Raw genomic sequence first — 15,505 nt, 5'->3', positions numbered from 1 at the left:
TAATTGATCTTCTTCCTCGTTGGTTCCTATACTGTGAGCGTCAAATATACTATACGAGCCATATATTAAATCCCGTTCAAACCAGCCTGTGATAGTCCAGGATATTCGTACCTAGAAATAGCAGCTAAGCTAGAATGTCGTCGAAGTGATTCGATGAAAAAATCGACCTCGCTCGTGTCTAGTATCTATTCCACAACGGCTGATGTTATTTTGTGCGTGCGCTGTGTATAGGCCTACCACGATCTTCCGGTGGGGTATCGAGTGCATTGAAGCGATAGAAGGCTACTCTAAGGCTAAAGCCCCGCTACCCACGTATGTCAGACTTTGCCAGCATATATATTTGGCGTTCCAGTCACTGAAGGTTTCTTGTTGTCCGGTTTCCCAAGCTCATACTCCATTTTTACTTACCAGTCTCCCCAATGTTATCCTTGGCCGCCGATAGTCTTCCGTCGCTCTTGGTCTTCGGGCCACAGACAGAATTTCCATCGGACCAAGTCCTTCAAGGCTTGCGCCAAGAGCTGATTAGCAGCCCCCAGCTATCCGCTCTCAAGGCAGCGGTCGATGAATTGCCTCAGTTCTGGCAAGGCCTAATCGACTTCGATCCGAGTCTGCGCCAGGTTCCCGGGGGCAAATATCTCGCTGATTTGAAGCAATGGGTCAAGGACGGCGGGCCCTTCCCTAACCATCAAAGCAACGCACCTAACCATTATGGTCTCACTGTCACTGTCCTACTGCAAATCATCCAGTACAGCCGGTACCTTGGCCAACTCGGCAAAGACGCGCATCGGAAGGTTTTGAACAGCGTCAAGATTGGAGGAATCCAGGGATTCTGCGTTGGCTTTCTCAGCGCCGTTGCTGTGGCAAGCTCAAGGAGCGAAGAAGACATTGGTCCTTCTGCAGCTACTGCCCTTCGGCTTGCCGTGTGCATTGGGGCCTACGTCGACCTTGATGGCATATGTTCCCCAGCGGCCACAGAGTACGTGGCGGTGGCTATCAGGTGGAGGGAAGGAGACGCTGAAAAGGCCGCCAAGTTTATTCAGGCAATTCCTAATGTGAGTAGCATTATTATTCTTTCCTCTGGTAGAAAACACACTTGGGACGGGGGCTTACAACTTCTTCCACTAGGCCTACATTTCCAGCATCAACGACGAGGCGAGTGTAACCGTCACTATCAGGGCTGATGATCGCGATGGCCTGATTGACAAAGCTCGCGAGAACAACCTGCGTACTAAGGATGTCCATGTCTATGGTCGTTTTCACACCCACGACCACTCGCATGCGGCAGACAAGCTTACGAAACTGGTGGCATTCTCGAAGGGGTTACAGTTTCCAGACGCGGAGGAGCTGCAAGTTCCAGTCCGCAATACCGCTGATGGCGGCATTATTTCCGGGAGTTCCTTGACTCTGTTTGCCCTGGAGAATACCCTGGTGAATGTCGCAGACTGGTACGCAACCCTGAGGGCTTCCATCCAACAGCTACCCACGTCAAACCAGAATATTGCATTTGCCGGATTCGGTAGTTGTATTCCAGCGTCCATCGCACAGAAATCAGGGGTCCGAGTACTTGCTCTAAGCAACCTTGAAGAGACCAAGACAAAGAGGGAGGAAGTCCTCGATGACGGCCACGTCAATGGTCATGTCAACGGTCACGTTAATGGCGTCAACCGGGTCCAGGATATCCAAAACACCTATGACCTGTCCCAATATCCGGCCCATTCCATTGCAGTTGTCGGCATGGCCGGCAGGTTCCCCGGTGCTGACTCGGTCGATGAGCTCTGGGATCTGATCATGGAGGGCAAGACAACGGTCGAACCTGCTCCCGTGGAGCGCCTTGGTCTGCCCCAAACTGGGGACTACGCAAACACAAAGTGGTGGGGTAACTTTCTGAAGGACCCAGAGGCATTCGATCACAAGTTTTTCAAAAAGTCATCTCGCGAAGCCATTGCCTGGGATCCGCAACAGAGGATCCTGCTGGAAGTTATCTACGAGGCATTGCAGTCGGCAGGCTATTTCGGCGCCTACAACACCCCCGAACCACTCGATTATGGCTGTTATATCGGTGCCGTCATGAACAACTATTACGACAACCTCTCCTGTCATCCCGCCACTGCGTACGCCACAGTCGGAACTTCACGATGTTACCTCAGCGGCTGCATGAGCCACTACTTCGGTTGGACAGGCCCATCTTTGACTATCGATACGGCTTGCTCCTCATCTCTTGTCGCCATCAACACGGCCTGTCGAGCGATCTGGTCTGGCGAATGCTCTCGCGCGGTTGCTGGCGGCACCAACGTGATTTCGAGCCCGTTTGACTATCAAAACCTTGCCGCTGCTGGCTTCCTTAGCCCGTCAGGGCAATGCAAGCCTTTTGATGCGGATGCTGATGGCTACTGCCGTGGTGAAGCCGTAGCAGTKGTCGTTCTCAAGCCACTATCGGATGCTATTAGAGATAACGACAGCATCCATGGCGTCATTGTTGGGTCTGCTGCCAACCAGAATCACAATGTCGGCAATATTACAGCCCCATACTCGGGCTCCCAAATCGAGCTTTACCAAAAGGTGATGAAGCTCGGTGGCGTGCAACCAGAGGCTGTATCATACGTTGAAGCCCACGGGACCGGAAGTGAGTGTCTTGACAATTGTTTTTATTCCCCACTTTGTTCCTCATGACTGACCGCTCCGTATAGCTGGTGTGGGCGATCCCATCGAGGTCCGCAGCATTCGAGACGCTTTCGGTGGGCCTCAAAGAGACTCTGTTCTCCATTTCGGCTCCATCAAGGGTAACATCGGCCACACCGAGGCTACTGCCGGAGTTGCTGGTCTTATAAAAGTTCTGCTGATGATGAGGCACCGAAAAATAACGGCACAAGCGAGCCACAAAAGGCTGAATCCTAAGCTACCAGCGTTTGACCAGCACAAGATGGCCATTCCTCGAGGTATCATGCCCTGGCAGGCTCCTTTTCTCTTGGCCTGTGTCAATAGCTACGGTGCAGCCGGCAGTAATTCAGCCGTGATGCTTCGCCAGGGACCATCTCATAACTACGAGCCAGCATCTGTACAGCTGTCCAGGTATCCACTCTTCATCTCAGCTGGGTCTCTTAACAGTCTTTCTCAGTACAGCAAAAAGCTGCTCAGCTGGTTGAAAGACAACAAGACAGAAGCTCACTCAAATTTCCTTGCTTCATTAACTTTCAATCTTGCAGATAGGGGCAACCACGCACTTCCTCATGTCCTCGCCACAACCGTTGACAGCGTTCGGGATCTGGAGGCCAAGCTTGAAGCAACGGCAGCTGGCTCGGGAGAAATAGTCTCGCAGTCCCAAGAGCGCAAACCTGTTGTGCTCGTGTTTGGGGGTCAGGAAAGCAACTTCATCGGCCTTTCAGAGGACGTATACCGGTCCTCGAAGGCGTTCCGTCAACACCTTGATTCTGTGAATGATCTGCTAATCTCCGCTGGGCTGGAGAGCTTTTACCCGTCCATCTTTGAGTCAAAGCCGCTCGAGAACCTGGTGACTCTGCACTCAGCCCTTTTTGCTGTCCAGTATGCCTCCGCCAAAACCTGGATAGACTGCGGTCTCCAGGTCAGCGCAGTCGTTGGCCACAGCTTTGGTCAGCTCACGGCATTATGTCTCTCGGGCGTGCTTACACTCCCAGACGCCTTGAAATTAGTTTCAGGGAGAGCGGCTTTGATGCAGAAGTACTGGGGCCCAGAGCCGGGTTCCATGCTGTTCCTCCAGGCCAACCGCACGACGGTGGATGAAATCCTTCGGGCATTGAAGTCTGAGCGCGAAGGACTCTACGCTGAGATCGCCTGTTACAACGGCCCCGAGAGCCATGTTGTCGTGGGCTCTTCCGAGGCTATTGACTTCTTGCAGAAGCATGTCGCGAACACGCCACATCTTCGGAATTCAGTGCGCAACAAGAGGCTCAACGTCACCCATGGGTTCCACTCCCAGTTCACCGAGCCGATGCTGTCCCATCTCGACACGTTAGCCATGCAATTGGGTTGGAGGCTTCCAGACATTCACCTCGAGACGACGGATGAGTTCGAAACCAATGCCGAACCGAACTTCCGGCTCGTTTCAGAGCACACAAGACGGCCGGTCTTCTTCCAACGAGCGATCGAAAGGCTTACCGCCAAGTTCTCACAATGCACATGGATCGAGGCCGGTCGTGGCTCCTCAGTCATCCAGCTCGCCAAGATCTCCGTCCCCGATTCAAAAGGCCATGCATTCTATTCTCCCCAGCTCACTTCGGCGAATGCACAAGACTCTCTCACAGATGTCACGGTTAATCTCTGGAAGAGCGGGTATGCGACACAATACTGGCCATTCCACCGGAGTCAGAAACTGGACTACGAGTATCTCAGCCTGCCCCCTATCCAATTCGAGAAGACGCGCCACTGGCTTGGATTCACCGGCAGGAATCCCATGGCAGACAATGCCGTGGTGGAATCCGCCACAGACGCCGAAGAAATCCATGAGCTGCTCACTTTCCTCAATTTCAAGGATGCATCCAAGAATGAAGCAGTCTTCCAGATTGATCCGCAAGCCGACCGCTTCCAGCAAATGCTGGGCGGACACGTCATGGCTGGACAGTGCCTTGCTCCAGCATCCCTTTACTTCGAGCTGGTGGCCCGCGCAGCCCTCTTCCTGGAAGGTGACACCCAGGCGACGACTTACGTCCCAAAAGTGGATGATCTGGTGATGAAGTCTCCAATTGGCCAAAGCACTACGAAGAGGATCAGGCTCGTCTTGAAGAAACTGGCCGACAGCCGTCCTTCATGGTCATTCTCCATCACAACGCAGGACACGGAAGTCCAAAAGGCGGAGCCCTTCGAACATTCCACGGGTCGGGTCTCCCTTAAGAGGCGCGATGACGTGCAGGCTGCGCGGGAGTTTGAACGTTTCGAGACTCTCACAGGCCATCGCCGAATTGAGGAGGTGATGAACCATCCCGACGCCGAAAAGATGCAGGGCAATCACATCTACCGCGCCTTCAATACTGTTGTATTCTACGGCGAGGCCTTCCGCGGTATCAAACAGGTAGCATGTGTGCGCATGGAAGCTGCTGGAAAGGTTAGGGTTACCCCGGCTGCGGAAGATGCACCCGATCAGCGCCTCTGTGATACTCCTATGACGGACAGTTTCATGCAGTTTGCCGGATTCCTGGTAAACTACTTCAACAACCCAAGCATGGAAGATGTACTTGTCTGCATGAAGATTGAGCACATTGAAATAGGCGGGGGTTTCGATCCTGATGCAGGCGAATGGCTCGTGTATTCGACTATGAGCGAGGGTGGGGAGACGGACGCCTCGTCGGATGCATATGTCTTCGATGCCAGAACCAAGAAGATGGTAATGGCTGCATTCGGCTTCCGTTTCTCCAAGATGTCCCAGGCTTTGCTAGCCCGGATGCTGAAAAGCGTCAACAAGTCTGCCGCGAACAGCAAAGTACAGCCAGCAAGGGAGGAGAAGCTGGTGGATGCTGCTCCTGCTGCCTCTTATATTGAACAGGCAGCTGCAGCCACTCCGGCAAAGCAATCTGCCAGCAAGCGCCGGGAACTCCTGCAGATCCTGTCCAATGTTACCGATGTACCGATCGAAGAACTCACAGACGATTCGTCGTTGGCCGACCATGGAGTAGATTCTCTAATGGCTACCGAGGTGCTCAACGACATTCGGTCAGCCTTGGGTCTCACCATTGACCTGTCGAGCTTCCTGTTCTTTCCAAACATCCGAGAGCTCGTAACCTACGTCGATGAGAAGTTGGGTGTTAGCGGAGGAGAAGAGGATGGCGAGTTAACTGATACACCATACTCGTCCAATACGGACTCTGTGGGTAATGATACTCCCGACACCAAATCCGGAACAGCCACACCAGAATCAATGAGCAGTATTGAGGAGTCAAAGACTGCGAACCTACGGCCTACTATCACCTCGGCCTTTGAAGCCTTCAGAGAGACGCGCTTCAATTACGACCGACTAGCCGAGACCACACAGGCCGTCGACTTTTGGGAAAAGGCATACCCTCACCAGGCTCGACTGGTCCTCGCCTACGTTGTGGAAGCATTCGCCGACTTGGGATGCGACTTGAGAAAGCTTCACCCTGGCGACGCCGTGCCTCAAATCCACGCTCTCAAGAAGCACACGAAGCTGGTGCGTCAACTCTACCGCGTGCTCGAGGACGGGGAACTCGTCATTTCCTCCAAGGACAACGACGGCTTCATTCGAACGGACGTACCCGTTGAACCGGCCTCTGCCGAGTCCATTTACCACGAGATCATTGACCTGTACCCACAGCATGCCAGCGTGAACAAGCTGGTGAGGGCGGTCGGGTCCGAGATGGCTGCGTGCTTGCGCGGTGATAAAGAGGGTCTCCAAGTTGTCTTCGGGAATCGAGAAACCAAAAAGACGCTGGAGGAAATGTATGAGTTCTCTCCACTGCTACGGACACCTACCCTTGTCCTTGGCGACTTCTTGACCAAGGCCTTTACCAAATACGCCACTGGCGGAGGCAAGTTCCGCATCCTCGAGATCGGCGCGGGAACAGGAGGTACGACGCGGTATATCATCAACCACCTCAAGAGCCAGGGCATCGACTTCGAGTACGTCTTTACCGATCTTGGCGCTTCGCTCGTAAACGCAGCGGCGAGGCAGTTCAAGGGCACCGAGGGCTTGTCATTTGATGTCCTGGATGTTGAGAAACCCCCCAAGCCCGAATACGAGGGCGCATTCCACTGCATCATTGCCACCAACTGCATACACGCTACAAGAAACCTGGAGGTGTCTCTCCGGCATGCTCGACGGATGCTGCGGGACGACGGCGCTCTGGCGCTGATTGAAATCACCCAGAACATGTTCTGGCTCGATATCGTGGTCGGCCTGCTAGAAGGCTGGTGGCTGTTTGAGGATGGTCGTGAGCATGCGTTGGTGAACGAGAAGCACTGGGAGCGCCGGATGAAGGCAGCGGGATTCCGAGAGGTGTCATGGAGCGATGGCAACACGCCCGAGTCTAAGACAGTCCGGGTCGTGGCTGCGTTTCCAACCGGTGCACAAACAGCGCCCGAGAGGCGGGTGAAGGCCGCGATGGAAACTGTTGTCTACAAGAAGATTGGAGACCTTGAGGTTCACGCCGACGTCTATTACCCTGTTGAAAGTGAAGTTCTGCCTGAGAGAAAAATGCCAGTCGGTACGCCATAAATTCTATGTCTCTCATGTTTAATTTTGATGCTTACAAATATACAGCTTTGATGATCCATGGAGGCAGCCACATGTTATTCAGCAGAAAAGACATCAGACCCGCTCAAACACAGCTCTTGCTGAGGAAGGGCTTCTTGCCAGTTAGCCTGGATTACCGGCTTTGCCCCGAGGTCCCCCTAGCGGAGGGGCCAATGGTGGATGTGTGCGATGCTCTCGACTGGGCTCGCAACCAACTGCCTAATCTTCGTCTTCGACGGTCCGGGCTACAGATCGACGGAGAACAAGTGGTGGTGATCGGCTGGTCATCAGGTGGACAACTCGCCATGTCATTAGGCTGGACGGCGCCGCAGCGCGGTTTACCTCCCCCGGCAGCTGTCATCGCCTTCTACGCGCCTACAGACTACGAGGATCAGTGGTGGCAGCACCCCATTCAGCCAATAGGCGCCGAATACAAGGGTCAGCAGTACAATGTCCTCGACGGCGTCCGTGATGCACCCGTTACCAACTACGAGATGGTGACAGCATGGGAGGAGCCCATCAAGGATCCGCGCAGCATGGACGACGCCCGCTGTCGCATTGTGCTGCACATCAACTGGAAGGCGCAGACCCTACCGGTCATCCTGAATGGATTGCCCAGCCAGAAGAAAGCCGCGGCCGAGCACCCAGACGTCGAGGACTGGAACGCGCTGCCGCAGCCGTCGCTCGACACTATCAGAGCCGCCAGTCCCCGTGCGCACATACGTCAGGGCACTTATACTGTACCGACTTTCTTCGTCCACGGCACGGCCGATGACCTAATTCCCTGGCAGCAGAGCGAGGGAACGTACCAGACGATGGTGAAGAGAGGCCTCCAAGCCGAGCTGGTGCTTCTGGAGGGAGCTCCGCATATCTGTGACTTGAGCAGCGATCCGGAGTCGGATGGTTGGAAGGCAACTCTGAAGGCGTACGATTTTATTGCTTCATATGTTTCTTAGAGATGTTATTTTAGGATATAGTGAGTGGCAGGCTAGGTAGTCCGAGGAGTTCAGGTGAATGAATGCTGCGTCTTATTGCTTGGGAATTGCGATCCTGGCTATACCAACTAGGCCGGTACTGGTATTCTGGGTAACACTGCCAATGATGAGCTTTTTCTTCCTGTTAATGGAATTGTAAGCAAGATGAGAGGTGGATAAACTTAAGGGAAGGCTATGTATATTAGTAAGAGCATGCCATCCATTCTTTATTTCCTGAGGGAGCATCGTCTATTACATCCTAATAATCCTAGAAATATCCAGGTTCCCAAGCCCTGGATTCTGAGCCACTACTATAGCTTGATGATTTTGCTAATATAAAAAAAATGCTACGTGCTTTCCATCAGATCATTTCCTCTATGCTTACGATTTACTAGCCTAGGACCTTGCAACCTATTTAATACAGATAGAACCACATAACTGCCTCCTTTAATGCAACTAATTTCATGGGACTAGAAGATAAGGATCTCCCTATATATATGGATTACTTTTACATGGGTAGATCCTTGATAAGTGTTAGTACCTGGTATGGCTTTACAAGCGTGAGGTCGATGACGGGGAAGATAGTTGATTGTTCTAACTAGCTACAACGCTGCGGAAAGACACCTAACACAACTAGTGCCATGTGAATGTTGGCATAAAACAGTACCCCAAGCTTGGGAGATGCGATAGGCGGATCGAAGTTAATCCTTGAGGTGCACCTACGGTGGCCAGTTGCTGTCTTTGCTGATGTCGCTAGTGGCGAACCACAGCGGGCTACGTAACCAGCCACAACATGCTACAAAACTTAACTTGCCCTTTTGTATAATCGCCATATCTTTTGTTATAATTCGTCAAAGTTTCTGAAGACGTAGTCTCTCCATCATCGGACCTACGGTCACTTGATCCTCTAATATGAAGCTTCAAGGCCAGCACGTATCACGATCCGTAGATCTGGATAGGACAAAACTCAATCGCCATCTACCACGATCCAGACTCGGCTATCTGGTCCTCGAACCATGGATTGACCATAGAATGTCATTGACATAAATAATGACGTGTCGTCCGCAACAACTCGAGCCCTCAAATCACTCAGTACAGTTTTGGATTCAGTATTGACCAAAATGAACAAAATCCCCGAGATCATGGCCCGCAAGGGCGAACCCGACCCAGACGTCTTCGTCAAAGCCGACGCCTTCACAAAGAAAACATACCGAGACCTCTATCCCGCCATTAACCCCACACGGCCCGATCTCTCGCAAAGTGGGAAGGTTGTGATCATCACAGGTGCAAGCCGCGGACTGGGACGATCCGTAAGCATCTGGCACGCAGACATCTTTATAAATGGGGATTGAGAGGAGTAGTCCTTTGCTGCGTCGTTTGCACGCGCCCACGCAGATGCCATCATTCTTCTGGCGCGCTCGAGAGAAAACCTGGCCGAGACGGAGAAGATGGTCAAGAGTATCAATCCATCTACGGAAGTCCATTCAATTGCCGTGGATATCACTGACTACCACGCTGTCAAGCGTGCATTCGACGAGATCAGAGAGCGGCTCGGGGCTCGGACGCCGCAGGTCCTCGTGAATAATGCCGGGGTGGTCTCTTCGCAAACTCGGATGGTCGATGACGACCCAGACCTCTGGTGGAGCACTCAGGTACGTGTATTTTTTGGACTCGGGGTATGGAAGTCGGCAAGTGCGTATGACAAGGACTAGGAAGTCAATCTCCGAGGGACGTTCAACGTCATCCACGCTTTTCTGAAAATGGTTGGCCCGAGCCCTGCTGCTTCGACGACAGTCATCAACATCACCTCCGCGGCAGGCCACTACGTTGCTCCGAATCTGAACTCCTACGGTATTAGCAAACTGGCCGTCACCCAGTTCACTGCGTTTCTTAATGCTGAACATCCAGACATCACCAGTGTGAGTCTTCACCCCGGTATGATCCCTACAGATATGGGAAGAAGTGCCCCTTGGCTGGCACCGTTCATGAAAGATACGGCGGAGCTATGCGGTGGTACGGCCGTCTGGCTGGCCAGCGGGGATAGACACTTCTTGTCGGGGAGGTATGTAGCTGCTAATTGGGATGTGGAAGAGCTGGAGGCGAGGAAGGAGGAGATTGTTCGGGAGAATCTGCTCACTGTTCGTCTCAATGGGAGCTTTGGGGAGTAATTACTTTGTTCTCTCGTAGGTTGCGTCCCGTGGCGACGGTTTGGATCGACTCATGGTAACCCAGAATCGAATTCTGGCTTGGAGAAAAGTCTTCAGCCCAATTATGGAATGCCTGTCATGGGCAATCGGTTACTGATGTAGTGGTTATACTTGTGGTGTCATCAATTATTGAAGACTATGGCTGAAGGATGGGTCCATAGGTTTATGTATAATATGCACCAAAACCCAAGTACTTGAGAACTCCTTGATGAGAGGAAACGTTAGACGCAGTGGATTCACAAAGTAGAGGGTAAAGGGAAAGGAAGAACTGGCGAGGTATACTGAGTGATGGATCATCCTTCTCGTCCAGAGGGCATTCGTTTCTTCATTTCATGTAATCAGGCGAACGACGCAGGCCTACATACATGTGCATGGGAACTGGCATATCCATGTAAAGAAGCTGACAGCAAAGAGTGACCAACCTGTAGGAACGCAAGCCGTCCAATGCCCGACATCTTCCCACTTCCTTTTCCTCCTCCTGAACACATCAATCCTTGCAAGGCAACAAATATCTCGAGCGAATCGTAGCGTCCCATTTCACTTGACGTCTAGAAATGAATGGCCGTAATAATGGTTCATGTTACGACGCAGCTCGAAAGAGTAGCACATTTCATACACAGTTTGCCCAAGCATAGCGATCAATAATCTGACCGACACCTGCAATTCTGCTTTCTCTAGGCCCTCGATAATAAACAATTAGTTATTGAGTCATCTCAGTGAGGAAATGTAAATATCTGATCTATTCTTTCCACTAATCATTATTGTATGTGCAATCTCTGCAAGCTATAAGATACGTCTACCAGGCCACATAACTCAGCAAGGGACAAACAGTTGAATATTCTTAATCAAGCCTTGATCTTCAGCGAGATCCCGGCCTTCATGATTCGAACCCCAACAAGGATGATGCCAGCAACGCACCCAGCGACGCCCCCATAAACCCACAGGCCGGTCCAATCCAGAGGTTCTTTTTTCCCGAGTATGGCACCACCACTTGGCCCACCAATCAACAGACCCAGTCCGCCAATCGCAAAGCCCTGTCCGATGCGCGTGCCAATCATGGACTTGTTCGCTGTGAGCACGCGGAAGCACACAGGAGGCAGGGCGACGACGACGCCGCTGAAGAAGCCAGTGACGATTGCCTCGACAATCATCCCTGCCTCATTGTGCACGCCCAGCATACACAGCACAGTGACGCCCAGGAGCAGCGTAATGGGTGCCATGGTGTTGAAGACGCCGATGCGGTCCGACAGCGCGTTGGGGGCGATACGCCCAAAGAAGGACCCGGCGTTGAAAATGGCGGCCATGTAGAAGGCCAGCGAGGTGTCGGTGAAGCCGCGATTTTCGGGGTAGAAGGAGACGTAGAAGATGAGGACTGCGTTGCCGATGAAGAGGATCACCACGCTCAGCGTGAAGACCATGAAGGGGACATCTGTGAAGGCGGACCAGTCCACAACGGCGCGCGGCTTGGGAGCGCGTATGCGCATGCGCATGACGGCCAGCGGGAGGATGAAAGTGCCGAGGGCGATGAAGCCGAGGGTGCGGACGGCCCAGGGGAAGCCGATCTGGCCGAGGAGCCGGTAGAGCACGATGGGGTAGATGATGCCGCCGAGGGAGGAGCCGGATGACGCGATGCCGACGGCGAGACCCATGTGCKTGCTGAACCACGTCGGGAGCAGCGACACGGTAGGCGTAAACAGCAGGCCCCCGCCGATGCCGATGCAGAAGGCCTGAGCCAGCAGGGCCTGCCAGTATTCTTTGCACAGGGAGAGCATCATGAGACCGAAGACGACCAGGAAGCTACCGCTGATGAGGAGCAGGCGGAGGTGGCCCCGGTCGTAGATGGGGCCGGCAATCAGCCCTGTCAGCTGAAGGAGGAAACATTGGATGGAGCCTATCCAGGAGATCTCAGAAGAGGAGGCCTTGAAGAGCTGGCCGCTCTCGTAGTAAGTTTGGAAGACAGCAAACGTGTTGATCATGCCCCATGTGTTGAAGAAGAGAACGAAGCCCGCGGCAACCTGGAGCCATGCCATGAGTCCGCCATTAGGAGGCGGAGGAGGTCCGCTGGGCGCAGCTGGAGGCGTGGCCAGTTTCTCGTCAACCTCTTTGGGGCTATCATTGCTGTCGGGACTCATTGGCGGCGTCTCTTCTCCGGACACGTCTTGCCTGGGCACGTCTTGAACGGCTGGTTGAGAAGCCATTTTAGATACTGAAGTAAGGTGAGATAAGATGTGACTTGTCATGCTGTATTTTCGGAGGAAATAGAGATTTAAGTAGGGGGTGTGTTGGATCGATTGTGTTTTCCGCCGTGACGGACGAATGGCCGCATATTGTTCGTATAGTTAATTCACTAGAGATGACAAATCCACTTCGCCCGTCACGGCGGAATTAAGAATCTGACAACATCCAGCATTCCATCCTCGAAACCATCTCTACGAAACAAATAGAACACTCTAGTGGACCAGAAGTCATGGAAGAGTCGGTTACGACAAAACTACATCACCAAGCACCATCAGCGAAGCGCAGGAGGGTGCGCAAGGGGACACGGTCATGCTGGGAATGCAAGCGGCGGAAGATCCGGTGCATCTTCTCATCCCCCGATGATGTCGCTTGCATCGGCTGTCAACACCGGCGTGCTCCTTGCGTCAGTCAGGACATGCCCGAGGATTTGTCTCCGGCAAGAAAAGGCAACCGGCATCTCAGCGAACGCATCGCAAAAGTTGAAGACTTCATCAAGGACTTTGTTGTTAGCAAACATCCTGCTGAAGGGCAGCCACTGCAAGACAAGCATTCGGATGCCATAAAAGCGCACTCCAATGATTCAGCGCCCGCACCGATACGACCCATACACACACTGGACTCTCAATCTGTATCAGGTCGAGCCAAAACCGAGTCAACAGCCCTCCATCACCTATGGGCGGCCTTTCCAGCTGAAGATGATGCTAAAATCCTGCTCAGGGAGAGCTTGAGGCCATCGCTTTATACCGATTTCATTAACACCCAGCCGCATAGTAAGCTGACACTGGAGTCGCTTACCGCGCCACAACCGATGCCTCAACTTCCTAGTCCCAACACCCATCCGATCATCGTCGCCAAACGGATGCTCATGTTTGCAATTACTCTACAGAGTCCGTGTGGGGAAAAGGTTCATGGTCTCTCTGAACCGCAAGGCGTACTCATGAGTCGCTTGAAGACGGCTGCAACGACATGGATAACGACCAAGGAAGAGATGCACGGAACAGTCGAGGGCCTAATTTGCATCATCCTAGAGGGTGTTTTTGAGATAAATTGTGGAAATCTTCGACGGGCTTGGCTTGTTTATCGCAGAGCAATGACAGTGGCCCAGTTGATGGGCCTGCACCGCTCCCCAATGCCACCCCTGAAACGCATCGATCCAGAGCTGCACGCGGACCCCGAGTTCATGTGGTTCCGCATCGTGTATATGGACCGATATCTCAGCCTGCTGCTTGGTCTCCCTCAAGGCACAACTGACAAGAGCATGGGAGCTGTATCAGCTCTTCAGCATGAACCGCCCCTCGGCAAATTCGAGCGACAACTCACCGTCATTGCCTCCTGCATCTTGGAACGCAACGAAAGTGCATTTACCACAAGCGCATTCATGACTACCCAATCCATCGATTCGGAGCTATTGAGACTGTCTCGAAGCATGCCCACAAACTTTTGGCGGCCGGCGAATTTTCATAACCTTACCCCAGGATCGCCGGAGAGCCTGTTGGAAACAGTACGCTTGTCAGCCCAGGTCTACTACTATGGCTTGTTGATTCATCTCCACCTACCGTATATGATGCATGGAATAGGCGGCCACACTGAGCACGAGTACTCCAAGATCACTTGCGTCAATGCCAGCCGGGAGATAATGACGCGATTTATCGCTCACCGAACCTTTAACCCCATGTCGTCCTGCTCGCGACCCGTGGACTTTTTTGCACTGCTGGCGGCAATGACGCTCCTGCTTGCTCATCTCGACGCTCATCATCATCGCGAAGCGACCAACATACTCGCTCATCAACGCTTGAGCGACCGCGCCATACTAGAGCAAGCACTGGAGCGAATGGATGTCATCAGTAACGCAAATAAGGACATAATAACCGGGAAGAGTGCCAAACTGATCCGGCGCCTGCTCGACATCGAGGCGGACGCAGCCGAGGGACGCAGTTACACCACCAGGAGCGTAATAGCAGATGCTGACGAGGGGCAGGAGGGCACTGAGAAGAAAAGTGACCAGCTTCGCTTGTATATTCCGTACCTGGGCGTCATCAAGATTGCTCGCCAGGATCCTATCTCTTGCGAGCTGCCCGGGCCGCACCAGATGAACCCGGTCGAGTTCCCACAGAGAGAGTCAGCGCTTGCCGTACCCAACGATGCGTTCGCGTCTGTCCCTCATGCGTCGTCGACGGAGGAACAGCAGCCGATTAGCCATCTGCACGGCACTAGGCAAGGCTCACCCTTTCAAGGGGCTCTGCCCGCATCGGACCGGCTGAACGCTCAGCTACATGAGCAGTCCATTCTGCAAGACCCCAGCCCTACCCATGACGACATTACTCTGCAACCGCATGTGGGACTTCCTTCCATCACGGCTGGCGTCAATGACTGGACATTTCAGGGGGTCGACATGGCGTTTTTCGATAGCTTGATGAAAGGAATGCCCGGCGTGGATGCTGTCGAGTTGGAGCAGTAGATAGCGGTCAATGATTTCAGTATTACCTTCGATAAGCTACTAGTCCTCTTCATGCTTGGGACTTTGATAGTTTTACTGCCTCTCAACAATTCTAAGTTAATAAAGTAAATATGCTCATGCCTCCAGTACCTGTTTACACGAACATTACCATCTTTCAACAGGGGTCCAATGGAAAGATTCACTTTGAAGTAATGCAGGACCATTTGATGAGGCAAGGTCGGCTTGCAATGTGTCCACAGAAATGATTCATAGGAATAACAAAATATCAGTCCATCCCCTGGCCGGTCACATCTTGCACATCATTCTACTGAGACTTGGTAACCCTTTACAGCGGTCCAAAGGGTAACTAGCTGTAGATCACCTTCTATCAAGGTCCTCTTCCTCCTGCCAGTCAGGTCACGGCCTTGCT

The 15,505-nt window shown here is 52.9% G+C and overlaps 4 protein-coding genes across 4 annotated transcripts; 3 read left to right on the top strand and 1 right to left on the bottom strand.

The window, feature by feature from the left end:
- Positions 1–419: 419 nt before the first annotated feature.
- On the top strand, positions 420–8,175 carry Asppvi_005292 (type I iterative polyketide synthase; the record flags this gene model as incomplete). Its single annotated transcript, XM_043301216.1, has 4 exons — positions 420–1,052; positions 1,126–2,623; positions 2,688–7,190; positions 7,247–8,175. The coding sequence occupies 4 exons, from the start codon at positions 420–422 to the stop codon at positions 8,173–8,175; spliced, it is 7,563 nt and encodes a 2,520-aa protein (XP_043157151.1).
- A 1,139-nt stretch (positions 8,176–9,314) lies between these two features.
- Asppvi_005291 (SDR family NAD(P)-dependent oxidoreductase) lies at positions 9,315–10,361 on the top strand (the record flags this gene model as incomplete). The annotated part of the gene is made up of 3 exons (XM_043301215.1): positions 9,315–9,503; positions 9,555–9,845; positions 9,906–10,361. 3 exons carry the CDS (start codon positions 9,315–9,317, stop codon positions 10,359–10,361), a joined length of 936 nt encoding a protein of 311 aa, XP_043157150.1.
- Positions 10,362–11,245: 884 nt separating this feature from the next.
- Asppvi_005290 (uncharacterized protein) lies at positions 11,246–12,598 on the bottom strand (the record flags this gene model as incomplete). Its single annotated transcript, XM_043301214.1, has 1 exon — positions 11,246–12,598. One exon carries the CDS (start codon positions 12,596–12,598, stop codon positions 11,246–11,248), a length of 1,353 nt encoding a protein of 450 aa, XP_043157149.1.
- Positions 12,599–12,867: 269 nt separating this feature from the next.
- On the top strand, positions 12,868–15,096 carry Asppvi_005289 (uncharacterized protein; the record flags this gene model as incomplete). The annotated part of the gene is made up of 1 exon (XM_043301213.1): positions 12,868–15,096. One exon carries the CDS (start codon positions 12,868–12,870, stop codon positions 15,094–15,096), a length of 2,229 nt encoding a protein of 742 aa, XP_043157148.1.
- Positions 15,097–15,505: the final 409 nt, after the last annotated feature.

Source organism: Aspergillus pseudoviridinutans (genome assembly GCF_018340605.1).
Source record: "Aspergillus pseudoviridinutans IFM 55266 DNA, scaffold_3, whole genome shotgun sequence".
Taxonomy (NCBI): Eukaryota; Fungi; Ascomycota; class Eurotiomycetes; order Eurotiales; family Aspergillaceae; genus Aspergillus; species Aspergillus pseudoviridinutans.
The sequence above is the reverse complement of the archived record's forward strand: the minus strand, read 5'-3'. Positions and strand labels throughout refer to the sequence as shown.